The sequence below is a fragment of the Tenrec ecaudatus genome, chromosome 1 (genome assembly GCF_050624435.1).
Source record: "Tenrec ecaudatus isolate mTenEca1 chromosome 1, mTenEca1.hap1, whole genome shotgun sequence".
NCBI classification, from domain to species: Eukaryota; Metazoa; Chordata; class Mammalia; order Afrosoricida; family Tenrecidae; genus Tenrec; species Tenrec ecaudatus.
The window spans coordinates 193866493-193883169 of record NC_134530.1 but is presented as its reverse complement, the minus strand read 5'-3'; the positions used below and the strand labels follow the sequence as shown (position 1 = coordinate 193883169).

At 54.0% G+C, this 16677-nt stretch overlaps 1 protein-coding gene and 1 non-coding gene across 2 annotated transcripts in view; both read right to left on the bottom strand.

Annotated features, from left to right (window-relative positions):
- Nucleotides 1-4188: 4188 nt before the first annotated feature.
- The window catches only part of LHX4 (LIM homeobox 4), a 50152-nt gene continuing 37663 nt past the window's right edge, over nucleotides 4189-16677 (bottom strand). Inside the window, exons 3-6 of the mRNA XM_075540491.1 lie at nucleotides 13009-13211; nucleotides 8536-8690; nucleotides 8192-8363; nucleotides 4189-4580 (exon numbers count right to left, since the gene is read on the bottom strand). Of these exons, the coding sequence (XP_075396606.1) occupies nucleotides 4189-4580; nucleotides 8192-8363; nucleotides 8536-8690; nucleotides 13009-13211 (922 nt within the window). The remainder of the gene's footprint in view (nucleotides 4581-8191; nucleotides 8364-8535; nucleotides 8691-13008; nucleotides 13212-16677) is intronic.
- LOC142437903 (small nucleolar RNA SNORA76) lies at nucleotides 6206-6334 on the bottom strand. The gene has a single exon (XR_012782405.1). It is a non-coding gene; the product is annotated as a small nucleolar RNA SNORA76 (small nucleolar RNA).

Here is a 16677-nt window from a genome sequence, read left to right as displayed (position 1 = left end):
CGCCCTTCTGGTGATGAAAGGATCCAGCTTTTTACTCTCGGTGTCGAGAGAAGCCTTCATTGGGACCAAATGAAAAACAAGACGCATGGGCTTCCAAAGAACTCCATATTTATTTTACATAGTTTGACCATACACAGCTCATGCCAACACACAGAAGGCATAGACAGACAAACTCACCAGCTGCTCTTGTCCAGAGTCTCATGGCAATCAACAAGGATAAGGGGCTTTTTTTTTTTTTTTCGCTTTTTTTCTTTTTTTCCCTGGAAGTGAGACCTCATTTCTTTTTGACTGTACAAAATTTACACTGCAAAGGGTGAGGGCAACAATTCAGGGCTGTGAGGTCTGAATGCAAGCTCAGCAACTTCCCATCCGGGCGCCCGCCAGACCCTGCTCCTGGGGCTGAGCGCAGCCATCCCGTGGGAAAGGACAGTGGGCAGATGAGCCTGGGGCCACCTTCTTCGGTCCACCGGTGTGCTCTGCCCCCCTCAGCAAAGGAATGCTTGGCGTGCCCCACCCCCACCCCCTAGCTGCCCCCTGGCCAGAGCTAGCAGCATGAATCTGTGTGCTTTCACTGTGGTCCTGCCAAGCGGGGGTGGCGGCCGACTTTGCTGAGCTCTCCCTTTTGGCTGCAGTCACGGTCAGGGTTGGAGCAGTTGAGGACTCTTACAAAGAGGGCCGATCGACCAATCCAAGAAGGAGAGAGCCAGTGATGTGCTTTTATTTAGGCTTCAGCATGCCCAGGGCCCTTCAGCAGCAGGCAATAAAACAAAACTCATTTCCGCTTAATTGAATTGTTCATCTCACGGTTTCCAATTTTTAAAGTGCAATGTTTAAAAATGAGCCTCCTCGGGCCAGCCAGACCCAGCTGGCTGAGGAGGTGTGGTCGCCCTCTCCCTGGTCAGCACGAGGTGGTCCGGGGCGTGTGGGAAGGGGCTGCGGAGGGGAGATGCCAGAGAGGAGTGGTCTGCGACACCCTCCGGTTGTGCATTGGGAGCCTCCCACTGCCTCCAGCAAGAAGGCAGATATTCCCAGGCTGGAGCCTCCGTGCCTTTTGTTGAACAGAGTCCTTAGACCTCCCTAGAGAGTCAACTTAATTCGAAAACCCTAAGGACCCCTGATTATCTGATGAGACGGCATGGTTTACTGGGGTGGTGAGATCCTTTATGGCCAGCGCTGCCAAGTGCCATCCTTGGTTCTGTGTTAACTTGCAGGGACGTTGCTTTTCTTCTTAGTATACTCATCACTGCCAGGAACTAAGCTTCCCCGACCAGCCAGCTCATCTGCAGGGCCAGCTGAGCCCTCAGATCCAATAGTTCCTCTCTGGTGTCATTCATTTTCAGCAAACAGATTCCTCCACAGCCTTCGTCTCCATCTTTGCTCCTGTCAACCACCACTAGACGCTTGGGGCGTTGGATTCATTGGTCCCCGGATTCAGAAGCTTCCTACTCTAGTGTCTATGAGCAGGCACTGCTGAGAAGGGCTGCTAGCCACTTGCTCTCTTGCATGCAAACACCAGCCCAGATAGCGCGAGTGCTTCCAGATGATCTAGTTTTATTTTTACAATCCATCCCTGTCCTGTTAGCAAGAGGGGACACTGCTACCCTGTAGCACCTTATGCCTCAAGAAGGCTGTCATCGGGCACGTGGGGAGGGCGTGTGAGAGAGTGGGCAGGTAGCGTTCTTTCCTCTGTCCCCAAACCCTGGAGATCCCGGGGCACCAGCCCCTCCAGGTGCTGCATTGTGGCTGTGCTTCCACGCAGGCGCCAGGGTGTGCTGCCTTCTGGGGGGTGGCTCGGGGGAACTTACAGGAAGTTCTCTTGACTTTCTGGCCAGGGCTCTCTCCAGAGTTCGTCTAGCTAGCCAACCCGCCCTCGGAAACCTACGAGTTAGGACCATGGCACATGTATGTACTGCTCTAAGAGGGAGGCCGTCTGCCCGCCCCCCCCCAACTCCCTCACCCTGAGCTGGGAGGAAGCCATGAGCAATCCTAGCAAACGGCAAGCCAGTCACTGGCCACCGTCACACGCTGTGTCCCTGGAGCTTAAAAAGCACCGCTACACAGAGGAGCTGAACCTCCTTAAAGAGCCTGCTCTCCCCATACTCTGCTCCAACAGGAGACCGAGCGTAAGCCAAGTCCTAGGCCAGCTGGGAGTGCGTTGTCACTAGCCACTGGCCCCTCTCCCACGTCGGGAGCAGCCTGCTAAGCACGGTGTAAAGACCCTTGTTCCTTTCCCCGACACGGCTGGTTCGCCTGCATTTGTGTCACCATCACACACACCCCCACGTGCTCACATTGTTGGGGATTCCTCAAACTGCGAACTCACTGTCCTTGAGTCAGTCAACAGAACGCCCCTGTGGGTTTCCGAGACTAGAACCCTGCACAGGATGGAAAGCCTCCTCTATCTCCTTCAGAGTGGCACAATGCCCTGCTCTGCCAGGGCTCCTGGGCAGTGCCCGGTCTCACAGAATGAGGTAGGCTTAACACACCAGCACAAGTTCTCATGGAACCTTAGGGAAAGGGCCTACATTTGCAGACTCTGCCAGCAATCAGTGAGCATTGCAGCGCTGCAGAAAATCAGAGGGCCTGGTAGAGTCGGTCAGATGGTGTGAAGGGCAGTGCCAAGTATGTGGTCACTTTTCTCAGGGTACCTGTAGCTGAGTTTAGTCCTGGAAAGGGGTTTACAAAGGGTGCTTATTTCTTTAGTCTGCCTATCACCTGCTGAGGTCTTTGGGGTCCCCAAAAAGTGATGGGCCCATCACAGAAGGGTGGGTCCTGGGGGGTCTCTGTTGGTGGAGACCTTGCCAGTAGGCATATGGGACATCAGTGCAGGTTGTAGTGCTTCCCAGAAAGGTGCGGTCCATCCCTGGCAGCAGCTGGGGAAGCTGGGCTTGCCCTTGCCCTTGCCCTTGCCTCTGGCTTCATGACATTAAGGGCATGTAGCTGTTGCCCGTGCTCACTGAGTGTCTGCCTACGGTTGGAGAGCCCTGCCTCAGAGCCCAGGGCCTGGCTTGAGTCCAGCCAGCATCCCAGAGAGATGCAGCCCAAAGACCACTGGGAACCCTTTGGACAAACTTAGGGCTGCTTCCTGGGTTCATCTTCACAACCAAGGTGAGCCCCAAGCACCTTCCAGACCCTTCCACTGAGCCAACCGGCCAGCACAGCGCAGAAAGCTTTGAGTGGAGAGGAAGGGAGGAGGGAGGCTGCGTAAGCTCATCCAAATCTGCTCTCTCCCAGCACAGACAGCACCCCACCCCAGGAGGCTGGGGAACTCTGGGAGGCTGGCATCTGCTGAGGCAGCCACACAGACTGCATATGGACGCCCAACGTGTCTACACACATCCTCACTGATTGTCGCTCTCTTCTCTCCATGTGTCAGCTTTGATCATTTTGTCACCAACCCACAGCCTGTCTGGTGGCTTACCCGACATGAGCCAAGTAAAAAGGCACATTGTGCACAGAGGGGCCCACTGGACAGTGGCTGTCCTGGTGTCCCGGACCACTTAGCCCCAGCTCGCAGTCATCTGCAGTGACAAAGCCGCTCTGTAACCTCAGGGATTCTGTGACGTGTGTGGAGTTTCTGAAATGACCAAACTGACAAAACACTGGTTTGTACTCCAGCCTAGAGATGAAGTCACATTTTCACAGCAAAAAAAAGAAGGGGGGGAGCATGTTTTTAATATCAAATTGTGGCCATCAGTGTTTGCACTGACCTTGATTAACTGTCTTTTTATTTTGAAAAGTAGAGTTCAACAGGGTGGTCTACAAACCTCGGGAATCTCGGTCTGGTGACAGCTGTGGATTGAAACTCATGGCATGAAATGCACCTGGCAGAGCAGTGTGCCCGGGGCCAGGGAGGCCCAGCCCAGTCACCTGGTGCCAGCAAGCTGAGCAGCCAGAGCCTGGAAGCCGGGCAGGAGGGGAGAGTGTGGCCCAGCCAGCATTCCCTCAGGCTCTAGGCCCCTGGGCCCTGTGCTGTGTTCTGAGAGGAGGCTTGCTCGCCCACCACTGCCCCAGGGAAACGGCACCCAAGATCGGTCTCAGAACCTTCTAGGAACCCGCAGCGGGGCTTCCGTTGAAAATGGTGGAAATTCACATTGGTGCACTTTTCATCCTGAAAAGTCAGGTCTCTGTTGATCCTTGCAGACAGCCTCTCAAGCCCGCAGGCAGGGTGGGGTGAGGAGGAGGTGTTTAAAAAGGATGATCCATTTCATCGAGCCAAGAGGCTGGGCTGGTTGGAAAGTCGGGATAGCCTACACTGCTTCCGGTGGAGATGTCGGAGGTGGGTCCCCCAGCCATGGCTCTCAGCGTCTGGCTCACTCCCTGCCCTGCGTGCGCAATGATGCCCAAATTACTGTCCACCGTGTAATCCAGCCCATTGAGCAAAGGAGCGTGAGATGGCAGGGACGATATGGAGGATGGAGACTGGGGGATTCCATAGGGGCTCCCATCCCTCAAGTCCTGATAGGATTGTCCTGTCCCGTCCATGGAGAAGCCTCCATTCATTAACTGTCCGCCTGTAACGTCCCCCACGTTGCCATAAATCCTGTTGGTGTGGCCAATCTCTGAGAGAATCTGATCCTCTGTGGACAAAAGAAATGGAGATTTATTGTCAGCTGCCAGCACCTGGCAGATCCCTGAGTCTCACCACTGAGGAACACGTATCAGGAGAAGAGCCCACGAGTGTCAACTGCCTTACCACCGAGCATGAGGTCAACCACCAAAGCCGGACTGACCTGTGTCAAGGGGGATCACCTGCTGAGAGTCCAAAATCCCAGGTCCCCAACGGCTGGACTCGTGTGTGGTGAGATGGGTGGCCCAGTGTGGTGCAAGTCCCTGAGATCACGGTGTGGAGTATGGCTGACAGGTCTTGTGAGTCACGTGTTACATCACAATGGCAAACTATGTGCTGAAAGCATTCCCTCTGGAAGCTGTAAAGCTTAGCACAGTGCTTGGTTTCACTGGCTGGGAAGCAAGCAGCCCACATGGTGAGCAGCTGAGAAGGGCCCCCCTAGCTGACCTGGAAACAAGGTGCGATGCTGCTGAAGGACTCTGTTTCTACTGAGCTGGGGATGAGATAGAGATTTGATGACGTAAATGGGCCTTCTTGTTTCTTGAGAATTTTTATTAAGGGAAATTTAATAGAACCTTTGCTGCTTGAAAGAACGCATTTCTCCTCCAAAGCTGAGCCATTTTGTAGTATGCCATTAGTCAAGTTCAACTCCCAGCCGCCCCTGTGACAGGGTAGAACTGCTCCACAGAGGCCTTTCTTTCCCAGGCTGCACTCTTTTCTCTCCTCCATGTAAAACTAGAACAAATTAAAATGGGCCATACAATCAATGAAGACAAACGTGTGCATAAGCAAATGTGGTGAAGAAAGCTGATGGTGCCCAGCTATCAAAAGATACAGCATCTGGGGTCTTAAAGGCTCGAAGATAAAAAAGTGGCCATCTAATTGAGAAGCAACAAAGCCCACATGCAAGAAACACACCAGCCTGTGTGACCACGAGCTGTCGAAGGGATCAGGTATCTAACATCAAGGAACAAAAAATCATATTGAAAATGTGAGTGAGTGCAGAGTGGAGACTCAAAGCCCATTGGTAGCCAACCAGACACCCTTTACTGAAGGGTTGTGGGGAAGAGATGAACCAGTCTAACTTTCCTCTACTTCTTAAATGCTTCCTCCCCTCCACCACTATCATGATCCCAATTCTATCTTACAAATCTGGCTAGACCAGAAGATGTACATAGGTACAGAGAGCAACAGGAAACAGGGAATCCAGGACAGATGACTCCTTCAGGACAGTGGTGAGAGTTGGGATGCCTGGAGGGTGGAGAGAATGTGGGGTAGAAAGGGGGAACTGATTACAAGAATCTATGTATAGCCTGGGGGAGGGACAGCAGAGAAGAAGGCACGGGGAGACATCGGACAGTGTAATATATGACAAAATAATAATTTATGAATTATGAAAGGTTCATGAGGTAGGGGGCAGTGGGGAGGGAGGAGGAAAATGAGCAGCCGATATTAAGGGCTCAAGTAGAAGGTAAATGTTTTGAGAATTATGATGGCAATAAATGTACATATGTTCTTGACACAATGGATGACTGTATGGATTGTGATAAGAATTGTATGAGCCCCCAATAAAATGATTAAATTTTTAAAATGAGTCAAAGGGGAAAACAAATGATATGTTAAATGTTTTTTCCCCAATGTCGCTTGCGGTTAAAAGGGCTGCCCGCAGAGGCTTGGTGGCCCCAGTTACGCGCCAGCACTTGCTCTGGCGCTGCAGCTTAACCCCCTGCGCCACGGGCAGTCGCAGCAGTTCAAAGGTAGCGCCTGATATGTTAAATTTTAACTATAGCTGCAGTAATACACTTCCTAATGTTGGAGTCTGTTGGAGGGCAAGACTGGTCCCATCCCTAGTTAATGGTCCATAGGAATTCAATGGAGGCTTAATCTGCGTGGGGACCCATGCAAACAGGTTCTAGGCTTTCACTGTCATCCATAACTTTCTGCAAACCAGGTGTTCACAATTAAAGCACCAATACAATTTCCCTCCTCTGATCTTGGATTTTATTATTAACCATCATTGGATCACACAGGCTGGTGTGTAGACTTCTGTGTAGACTTAACTGACACCTCACTTAGATGACTGCTTGTTTTAAGGCAGCCTTTAAGACCCCCAGATGCTGTTCTTTCTGATATAAGCTATAATCTTTCTCCCTGCTAGCAGCCAAGTGTTTGACCATTGGGCTACCAGGACCATTTTACTCCGCCAGAGTATGGGATTCTCATATTCCCCAGGGAAGTCTGGCAACCAGGAGACCCAGCTCAGCCAACAGAAATGAGCTATAAAATAAGATCCGATAGTGTGACAAGGGGGGGGGAAACGATAAATTATCAAGGGTTTGTGAGGGGAGGGGACAGGGAGGGAGGGAAAAAATAAGGAGCTGATACCAAGGACTCAAGTAGAATAAAATGTTTTGAAGATGATGGCAACAAATGTTTCAATGTGCTTGACACAACGGATGGATGGATGGATTGTGATAAGAGCTGTATGAGCCCCCAATAAAATGATTTTTTAAATAATAATAAGACCTGACAATCCTGTATGTCTCGCTCAGACGAGACCCTAGCAGATGAGCATGAGCCCACAGAGCTCTTCCAGCTCCAGCAGAGCAGACCACCAAGCTGAGTTACAGGCTTTCCAGAGGCCCGCACTCCCAGTAGACACGGTACCCTCTGCTGCACAGACTTCTTCCTGTACCCCTGCCTGCTCTGGACCTCCATGCCCACAGTTCAGCACTCCACTCCTCCTGACCCCCTGACCCTGATGAAAATGAAAAAACAAGGACAAGGAGGCACTCATGCTTTGAAAAGAGCAGAAGATAGAGGCCCAGCTCCACGGTCAACTGGCCAGTGCGTGGCTTTTGGCCTGTGCCGTCCCCTCTGACCAGGGCACATCCATAGCCAGCGGTTTCATCAGGTCTCACGATAACAGTGCGATGAGTGGCAGGTCGCAATTCCCCGTGTACAGATGAGGAAATGGAGGCTCAAAGGAAATACATTGATTCGACAAGAGTCACAAATGGAACCGGGCTTTCGGACGCCCAGCTCAACCACTCTGCCCCATCTGAGGATTCAAGCTCCTCCCTTCTGGCTCCTGACTAACCCCCGCCGAGCTCACCCAGGCCGGCATTTGCAATTTTGCAGGTGCACAAAGGTGAAGATAGCTGGCGCATATACTGCATAGCGTGTGAGGGGGAGGGCGGAAGATGGAGTGAGGGGGGGCCTTCAGAAGTGAGGCCAGCCCCCCACAGCACATTCACTCGCTGGACCGATTTCCCAAGAAAAGGGACCATTGAGCTTGTCCTCCCCCAGTCAGGGCCTGGAAGGTGCAGCTAAGCACTGCCGGTGGTGACTGCACAGGGGCCAGGGCAAAAGGCTGGGATGGGGGTGCGAGCAGGGCAGGGGGCTGGTGAGAGAGCACCCGGTCAGCAGGAAGGGAGGGGAGGCCGTGGGGCCCATAGGACAGGGCCTGGACAGGTCCCAAGGAACCCACCTTCCATGTCTCAGCCGCAGGGCTTTCTGTTCTCTGACACCCCTCCCACCTTACAGGGCCACCAACCCACGGATCACTGTCTGCCGTGTGCTGGCCTCAGGCCTGCGCCTCGCCCCTCCAGCCCTGCTCACCTCGGAAGCTCAGCTCACTGTCACTAACCCCACAGTCCTCCGCAGAGCTCTCCTTCTCCTGCTTGCTGCCGCCACGGCTCCTCTTGACGCTCTTGTAGAACTGGCCCCAGCGGTGCCGCCCCGCGTCCTTCTTCAGCCGTTTCTCCTTGGCCCTTCGGTTCTGAAACCACACCTGCCACACAAACACACGGAGACATGCTCAGTCCACCCAGGGCCCCGAGCCGCCCCCCCCGGGGGGCACCCTGGCCGGGGGTCTGCATGGAAGCGTGCAGAAGCCTCTGTAGAGCTGGGCCAGGACGCCCTGAGCCTGCGCGGCCGGCCGGCGCAGTGGGGCGGGGACTCACCTGCACCACCCTCATGTCCAGGCCCGTCTCCGAGGAGAGCTGCTCCCGCACGTGGCGCGCCGGCTTGGGCGAGTTCTTGTACGCGTTCTTCAGCGTCTCCAGCTGCTTCGCCGTGATGGTGGTCCGAGGCCGCTTCGCCCCGGCCTCCGAGTCATCTGCAAAGAGACACCTTTTCTTATCCCCCCCGCCGCCGACCTCTCTGGCTCTTCCCTCCCTTCCCTCCAGTCCCACCCTCCCTCCCGTGAGCATCAAAAGCCCTCACAGAGTTAACGCCCCTGGGCCTCCTCTGCGCGGCGCCTCTTCCCCAGCCCGGCCTCAGCCAGGGGTATCCCCTCCCTTCCCTCCAGTTAGCACCCCTGGGTGGAGCTCCTTGGAGAACTTGGCCAGGCAGGAAGGGGGAGGGGCCGGCCAGCCAACCCTATCCCCGCTCCACCAGGAGCCTCGGTTTCCCAGGCCCTAAGTTCTGGCCCCCTTCACCCCAGCCAGGGATGGGCCTGACCTGAGCAGGCTTCCAGTCGCCCCGAGGTTTAAAACTACGGAGTGATCCAAGTAAGATGCTAGGACAGCATGGGCGTGGAGGAAGAACAAAGCAGGCACAGCTTCTCCTAAGCCTGTTTTCTTGTATGAGTGCGTAAGAGGTCAGAATGCGCGCTGACCGTCCATACTGCAGGTCCGACTTTTTGAACGAAGAAAACACAGATCTAGCATGTTGGGAGCCCTGGTGGTGCATTGATTACACGCTGGGCTTCGAGCTGCAAGGTCAGCAGTTGGAAACCACCTGCCCCTTTGAGGGAGAACACAAGGCTTTCTACTCCCTTGAAGAGTCAGTCTGGGAAATGCACAGGGGCAGTTCTAGCCCATCCTACAGGCTGGCAACGATTCTGTGGCAGTGAGTTCTTTAGAGAGTATGCTGGGGCAATCTGCTGGTAATCCAACTCCCATCTCCACAGGCTCCCCCCCAGGCAGGAACTGGCCACACTTGGTCCCAGCTCCCTCCTGGGATGGCTGCAGAGAGCAAGGGGGACCACAGAACCAGGGTCTCCCAGGTGCTAGACTTTTTCTAGTTCTCTGCACTCCTTTCCAAGAGTCCTGGTGGCAAAGTGGGTTAGGCGTTGGTTTGCTCACCACCTGGTGGCGATTCAGACCCACCAGCTGCTCAATGGGGGCGGCTGTCTGCTCTGGTACAGATTCACTGTCCTACAAAGCTTAGGAGGAGGGCTCTGGGAGCGGGCATCCACTCGGCAAATGTTGGCTTTGTTTTGCCTGGTTCCTCCCTACACTCCCAGTTTCTTTTTTAGTTTCCAATTATTTTTATTTATTTTATTAATCATTTTATTGGGGGGGCTCTTACAAACCTTAGGACAATCCATCATTCAATTGTACTTAGCACCACTTGTACATATGTTGCCATCAACATTTTCTTTCTACTTGAGCCTTGGTATCAGCTCCTCTTTTTTCCCCTCATACCCTTGTGAACCCTTGATCAATTAAATATTATTGTTGTTATTTCATGTCTTACACTGTCCGTTGTCTCCCTTCACCTACATTTCTGTTATTTGTCCCCCTGGGGGAGGGCTATATATCCAACCTTGTGATGGGTTCCCCCTTCCCCCACACAATCCCCATACCCTCATGATATCACTACTCCACTACTGTTCTTGAGAGTTTTATCTGTCCTGAATTCCATGTGTCTAGAACTCTTGTCTGTACGAAGGTGTGTACTCCGGTCTACCCGGATTCTTAAGGTAGAACTGGGTCATGGTGGGGTGGGGGGTGGGGATTGGCATACAGATTGGCATATACTACACCTTGGTTGAATTGTCCCTTCCTAGTAATCCAATTGTGTCGGGAAGGTGAGCATCACGGAATGCCAGATTATTAGAACAAAGTGTTCTTGCATTAAGGGAGACCTTGAGTAGAGGTTGAAAGTCTGTCTGCTGTCTTAATACTTTAACATCTAAATATGTGTACATGGCCCTCTATCCCTCTAATTGTAAATTAACATATTTACATATATTTCTTTTCTCCTCTCCTTCCGGTCAAAAAAACCCTCTCTCGGTCACAGCAGGAACAACCACTAACTATCTAGGTGCCCTGCAGGCCCGGTGCTAGTCTACGAGCTCTGCACGCAGTCTGTCCTCCTGGCCATTGACAAGGGTTTGCTCGGCATCGGAAGACCTAAGTCCAAGCCTGGCATTGCCATGCCCCTGGTGAGCAAAGTGACTTGGGCAAGTGGCTTCACTCTTTGAAAGCTGGCCGTGATACCAGTTGCCCTGCGTGTGGCAGCGTGTTGAAACCCACACCACATCCATGCCCACCCTCCAGTGTTCCTGAGGCAGCACCTCACCCCCTCCGGCCCGCTCCTCTTTGGTCATTGACTTTTCCTGAAAAGCCTGTATCACCTCTGCATCCAGCCCCACCCTTGAACCAGCTCCCTGAGGCCCACCAAGGCCATCAGCAGAGAAGATACTTCTGAGATTCTAATGTAAAGGCCAAAAATGTCTACATGAATCCTGTGAGAAGAAAGTCATCCCTACGGAGCCTTGGTGGTGCAGACGTCAGCGGGTGGGCTGCTCACTGCAAGGTCAGCAGCTGGAAACCACCAGCCCCTCCGCAAGAGAAAGGAGGGGCTTCTTTACGGCCGTGAAGAGTGACCATCTCAGACACCCACCCACCCACCGGGGCGGTTCTGCCCTGTCCTGTCGGGTCGCTGTGAGTCAGCATCAACCCCGGTGGCAGTGAGCTGGTGTGTTTGTTTTCCCCATATTCACCAGGAGCCTGGTGGCTCAATGGGGTACGTGTTGGGCGGCCACCTGCACGGCCAGCTCTCACTCTACAGGACACGAGGAAGCTACTGCCGCAGAACAACTCACAGCCTCAGAAACGCTACCGTGGGTTGGAGTCCAGCCTCTGGCAGCAGATTTGGTTTGGGTTTGGGTTCCTATGTTTATAGAGATGATAGCACGGTTGTGTTTGGTGCAAATATGAATTATAGAAACATGAAATAGCATAATCCAAAAACTTGTTTTTTCATTAAATTTGAGATACTGAGACCACCAACAAATTTTAATGCTTCCAGAATCACTTAATTTCAAGGTCAGTTGGCCTCGTGAGTGGGAAATCGTGCTCGCAGGGCCACCTCATCTTTGGTTGGTGTATCGTTGGCTCCGCACCGCTGTTTACGAGCGCAGGGCTTTCTTCTTGGCCCTTACGGGGACTAGAATGCTGTTATTTTAACATTCGCTGTTATTGTAATTTAAAATCTTTTTTATATCCTATAACAATGTCATCCAAGTATTCATTAAGTACGATGGCGGTGCGCGTGCTGAAAAATGTAGCCCAGAATCAATAACTTTGGTACGGAAGTTCAATGTGATAAAACGCCCTGAAGAAGGTGAAGCAAGCCCATGCTACCCCGGGCTGTTAATTTAGGAGAGAGCATTCCATGAAGTATTAGAGATAATGCTGAGAAAATAAAAAGTAGCATTAAGGCAAAGATACGCTTCACCGGTTATGGATTTATGTGCTTCCAGATTACATCCTTCCCCACCCCACACACGCACACATACTTTTTGCTTTAATTCCTGTGGGGAAATTAGTCTTCAGCTGTGTATTTTGAATTATGCAGGGTCTCCTAGAACTTGTCCCTGGCATGAAATGCAACCTCATTAGATTGAAAATGCAAATACCCAAGGAGCTGTAGCAAATTATCAAAAATCTTCACACTAGGGTGCAAACCGCTGCTCCTGGTCCCTTTGCTGGCAGCTCAAGGGAGTGTAGTGAGCTGGTTCTGCCTCAGGGCCAGCCCGTGTGGGTCAGAATGGAACTGGGCTCCTCTGGGTTCCCGGGCAATGACCTTGCAGAAGGACATCACCGGGCCTTTCTTTCCAGGGCCCCCGGGTGACTTCTCAACCTTTCGGTCAAGTGCACTAGCTGTTAGCTCCACCCAGGGCCTCCCAGGAAAGAAGAAAGCCACTTTCAGAGAGAAAGTTAAATGCCCCCGACCACCCGCTGCCGTGGGCTTAGAGCAGCCCCATGTGCCTCCGTAGAGGAAGCCCCCCCGCCCCCACAGCCCACACAGACATGCTATTTGAGTTTCAAGTAACCAGAGCAGAGGAGCTGGCTAAGCCGGCAAAGGTCCCTACCAGGTGCACGGGCAGACCTGGGTCCTGGAGAAGGCAGACCAGAAGCCTGTGTTCATTCCAGAGGCAGAGCGGTGGGTGAGGTGAGGAGCGGTGCTCAGAGAGGTGGGGGAGTCCCTGGAGGGTCCCCCCACTCTTGCAAAAGCCCACCTGGGCACTACTACAAACCTCAATTTCACACTGCATTTATTAAGCGAAAAACGGATTCGTATTGATCAGCTTCCTTTAACATATAGGGCACTGGTGGCACAGTGGTGGGCAGGCCGGGGAGCCTCAGGCCGTGGAGCCTCAGCCTGGGCAGGCGACCATGGCCACGCAGGGCGCTGCTCACCGTTCTGCTTGGCCGTCTCGTAGTCGTCCTTGCACACCAGCCGCCCGTCCTCCATGAGGTAGAACTCGTCCCCCGTGGCCAGCTGCCGGTTACAGATGATGCAGGCGAAGCAGTGTAGATGGTAGACGAAGTCCTGGGCTTTGCGGACCACCTGGGTGGGGGGGATGCCCTGCTGGCAGGCTGTGCATTTTGTGCCAAAGCGCCTGTTGGGACAGCGGAGACAGATTAGGGCAAAGGGGAACCAGGGGAGCCAGCCACCCCCAGGCTCCAGCAGCCCCCCTCCCACACCCTTCCCTCAGTCCCCCAAGTTCCCCCAGCCCTCCAGACTCCCCCCATTCTGTGAATCCTTGTCACCAACCACCCCACCCCCACCTCCCAGAATAATGGGCTCTCAGAGCCTCCCCAGTCCACCTGGACCTCCCACTGGCTTCACTACATTGTCTTCCAGCCTCTTCAACCACAGAAGGAGGGCCTGGATCAGAACTCCAGTCTCCAAGGCTCCTGTGCTGGGCTCCAGGATGCCCCATCACTGCCCATCATTTAGTCCAGGCAGCAGGAGTAGCTGAGTCCCTGATGTCACCCTCAGCCTGTGGGCCTGCTGGTTTCCTCGCCATCATGGGGAAGCCAAGAGGACCTCAGCATGCTCCCATAGGCTGGGGTGTGACATGTCCAGCAAACCCCACTGGTCTCTGCTTACTGAATCCACAGGGGAGCCCCTGAGAAAATGCAGGGTCCCCCTGTCCCAGGCCTCCCTTTCCCCTGGCACCCACCCCCTTCCTGTGCACTGCCTCTCAGATGTGCAAACAGGACCCTGGAATCTGCAGTTGCAAGCCCCCATGACAGACAAACTGGAGCAAAACGGTTGCCAGCCTCTGTACAAAACGCCACTGCAGGCCTCGCCCTGCAAGCCTTCACCTCCCGCCAGCCTGCGCTGAAGGTGGAGTTGGAAAGGGTGGTAAACGGCACAGTTAACATGCAGCCCAGTGGGGTCTTTGAAGCCCTCTTCTCCCCATTCTAGTCGAGACCAGCAAAGCCACCCCAGTGGTCATCAGTGGCGACAAGGACATCCAGGGGCCAGTGTGGACCAGGGCTCAGCAGGGGTGCCTCCCGGCTGCAGGTGAGCATTCCCTGCCTCAGGAAAGAGGGGGTGGGAAAGGCTGGGAAAATGTGTGTGGTGGGGGTTGGGGGGGCAAAGAGTTTAAAACTGCAATCAACCTAATCATTCATGACATTTCACACAGCAGAACTTTATCTTCTTCAGGATGAAAGACTCGCCTAATGGATCTGGGGAAGGTTTGATTTTAATGGTCCCTTTAACTAATGCTTATAGGCAGCCTGATTTCCCCTGAAAGGACAGTACATATTTCATCCACATTAATACCAAATAAATTAATTATGGTCATGGCTATCATGATGAATCCCAGATTAATGCAGAATGATGGGTCTCTTATACCATAATGATACCCGCTGAGGGGGCTGTGGGGGCCGGGGCAGGCATGACCAGCGCGGCTTCCCCAGCACCCCTCATCACAAGTCAGAGAGAAGCGGGTGGGGGGGGTCTCTATGTCTAGGTGGGCGACCCCAATCTTCTGAGATGGAGTACAAGAGAGGGTTTGGAGTAGGAGAGACTGAAACGCTCAGTTTTGGGGGTAGGGGGTGGGGGCTCTGCCTTCTGGATCCCGGGAATGCCTTTCCGGTTTTTTTTTGAGGGGGGCGGGTTTTGTGTAGCAGGAGTTCTCAACTGACATCAGGAAGGGCTGGGCCGGGCTGGGGGTGGGGGTGGATTTGTAAACCACCCCATCCCCAGAATGGTTCAAAATCATGCCTGGGCAGGGGGTCTGGGCTTACAGCAAATTTTCAGAAGGGTCCAGGACCCAGAAAAGTGAGTTCACAATACTGGTTGACTAATTAAATCAGTGACTGAAGCCTGTGCTTTTAGAAGATGTGCCCAGGGAAGGCCCCCTGAGGCTGAAGGACAGAGTAGTAACCTGTCGGCGCTGGAAGGTTCTGTGCAGCGGAGAACACGCTGCCTCACACGCAGTCGCTGTCCAAACACATCGCAGACAGCCCAGAAGAAAGGCAGGCTGATAACGTGTGTGTGTGTGTGTGTTTGTGAGAGAGAGAGAGAGAGAGAAACAAAAAGAAAAGAAAGCTACATGTTTGTTACTAGAGTATGTTTTCAGAACACCTGTACCTTTTAGAGTGAATCTGGGCCAATTCATAAAGCAAGTGTTAAAAACAAAACCATGCTTTCTTTGGGCATTGCAAACCTTCCCAAATAAGCCACCAACATCAAGAGACTCCGGCCACCCCCTCCACTGCAGATGCTGGGGGAACTGCCGCTCTTCTCTAAACACACGCCTGTCCTTGGTGGCCCACACAGGAGGGCTGAGCAGGGAGCTGGGGCAAGGGGGGGGCCGGGGGCTCGGGGCAAGAGGCTCCAGAATAGAGTGAGCCCTCTTCCTTAGCCTCACCCACAGAGGGGCCACATCTCCCTCCCACTGCAGCACAGAAGCCCAGTTGACACCAGGGCACCAGCGACAAGGAAGATCCCGGGGCATAAATTGCATTTGCATCCGACAGCGCTTCACACAGGAGGACGGCAGGAACGCAAGAAAAATGAAAAGTAAATGGACCTTCCCACCGGTGTTCTCAGCGATTGAAGCCATTTTCCTGATTGTGGGGTGTAGACAGAGGGCCAGTGGAAGTTACTCTTGGTACCTTCCTCCCCTGGGGCACAGCCAGCTGGGACCCTCACGGGGTGGGGGTGGGGGTGGGGGGGTGTTACTCCTTTGGCCCAGTAGGCTCCCTCAGCTCAGCACAGCAGGGCCCCACCCACCCTGGGCAGGGCCAGCGGACACCGGACAACAGCCATCCCTGGGGGGTGGGGGTGGGGGTCGGGAGGCAGGGATGGGATGAAGACAGCCTTGAGCGGGTGGTCTTGGACATCCTGTTGTGAGAAAAGCCCCTGGCCCCAACGAGGTGACGCTGTGGGTCACGCTGCTACACAGAAGCCGGAGCCCAGCTGATGGGATCAAATGTCCACCAGTGCCGGTGGGGGGAGGGCTGGGCACCAGCAAAGGAAAGCAGAGGCAGTATCCCCATCCCCCCACCCACACCCCCCCACACACTAAGTACCTATTACTGAGCACCTACTGTGTGCGGGGTCCTGCCCACGCAGGGACAAGCCCACCGGTGTCATTCACCATCTGCCCAGGAGCGCCCTGAGATCGTCACATGCCATTGCCAGTCTCTCTCCCCTTGTCCAGCACATCACAGGCAAGCCACAGAGCCCCCTGAATGCGTGACTGATGGATGGATGGACTGACTGAATGCATGAGTTAAGTGCTCCCTGCCTGAAACAGGGGAGGGTTGGTGCTAGCCGGACACTGCGGCTCCTGAGAAGGGAAGAGGCCACGCTCGCTCTGCAGAGCAAGCAGCCCGAGCTGGCCACCACACTCCCCACGCAGCTAGCCCCTGAGTGTCACGTGAGAGGGGGGTGATCCCCTGAGACACCAGGGGAGGCCGGGAGGGGCAGCCTCAGCTCTCACAGACTAGGAGTGAGGGCCAGGGATGGGCACAGGACTTCTGACAGCACAGCTTGCCCTCAGGAACACTCGTAGCCAACGCCCCCTGAGCAGCCGGCCTCCATAGAAGTTCTCGAACCCT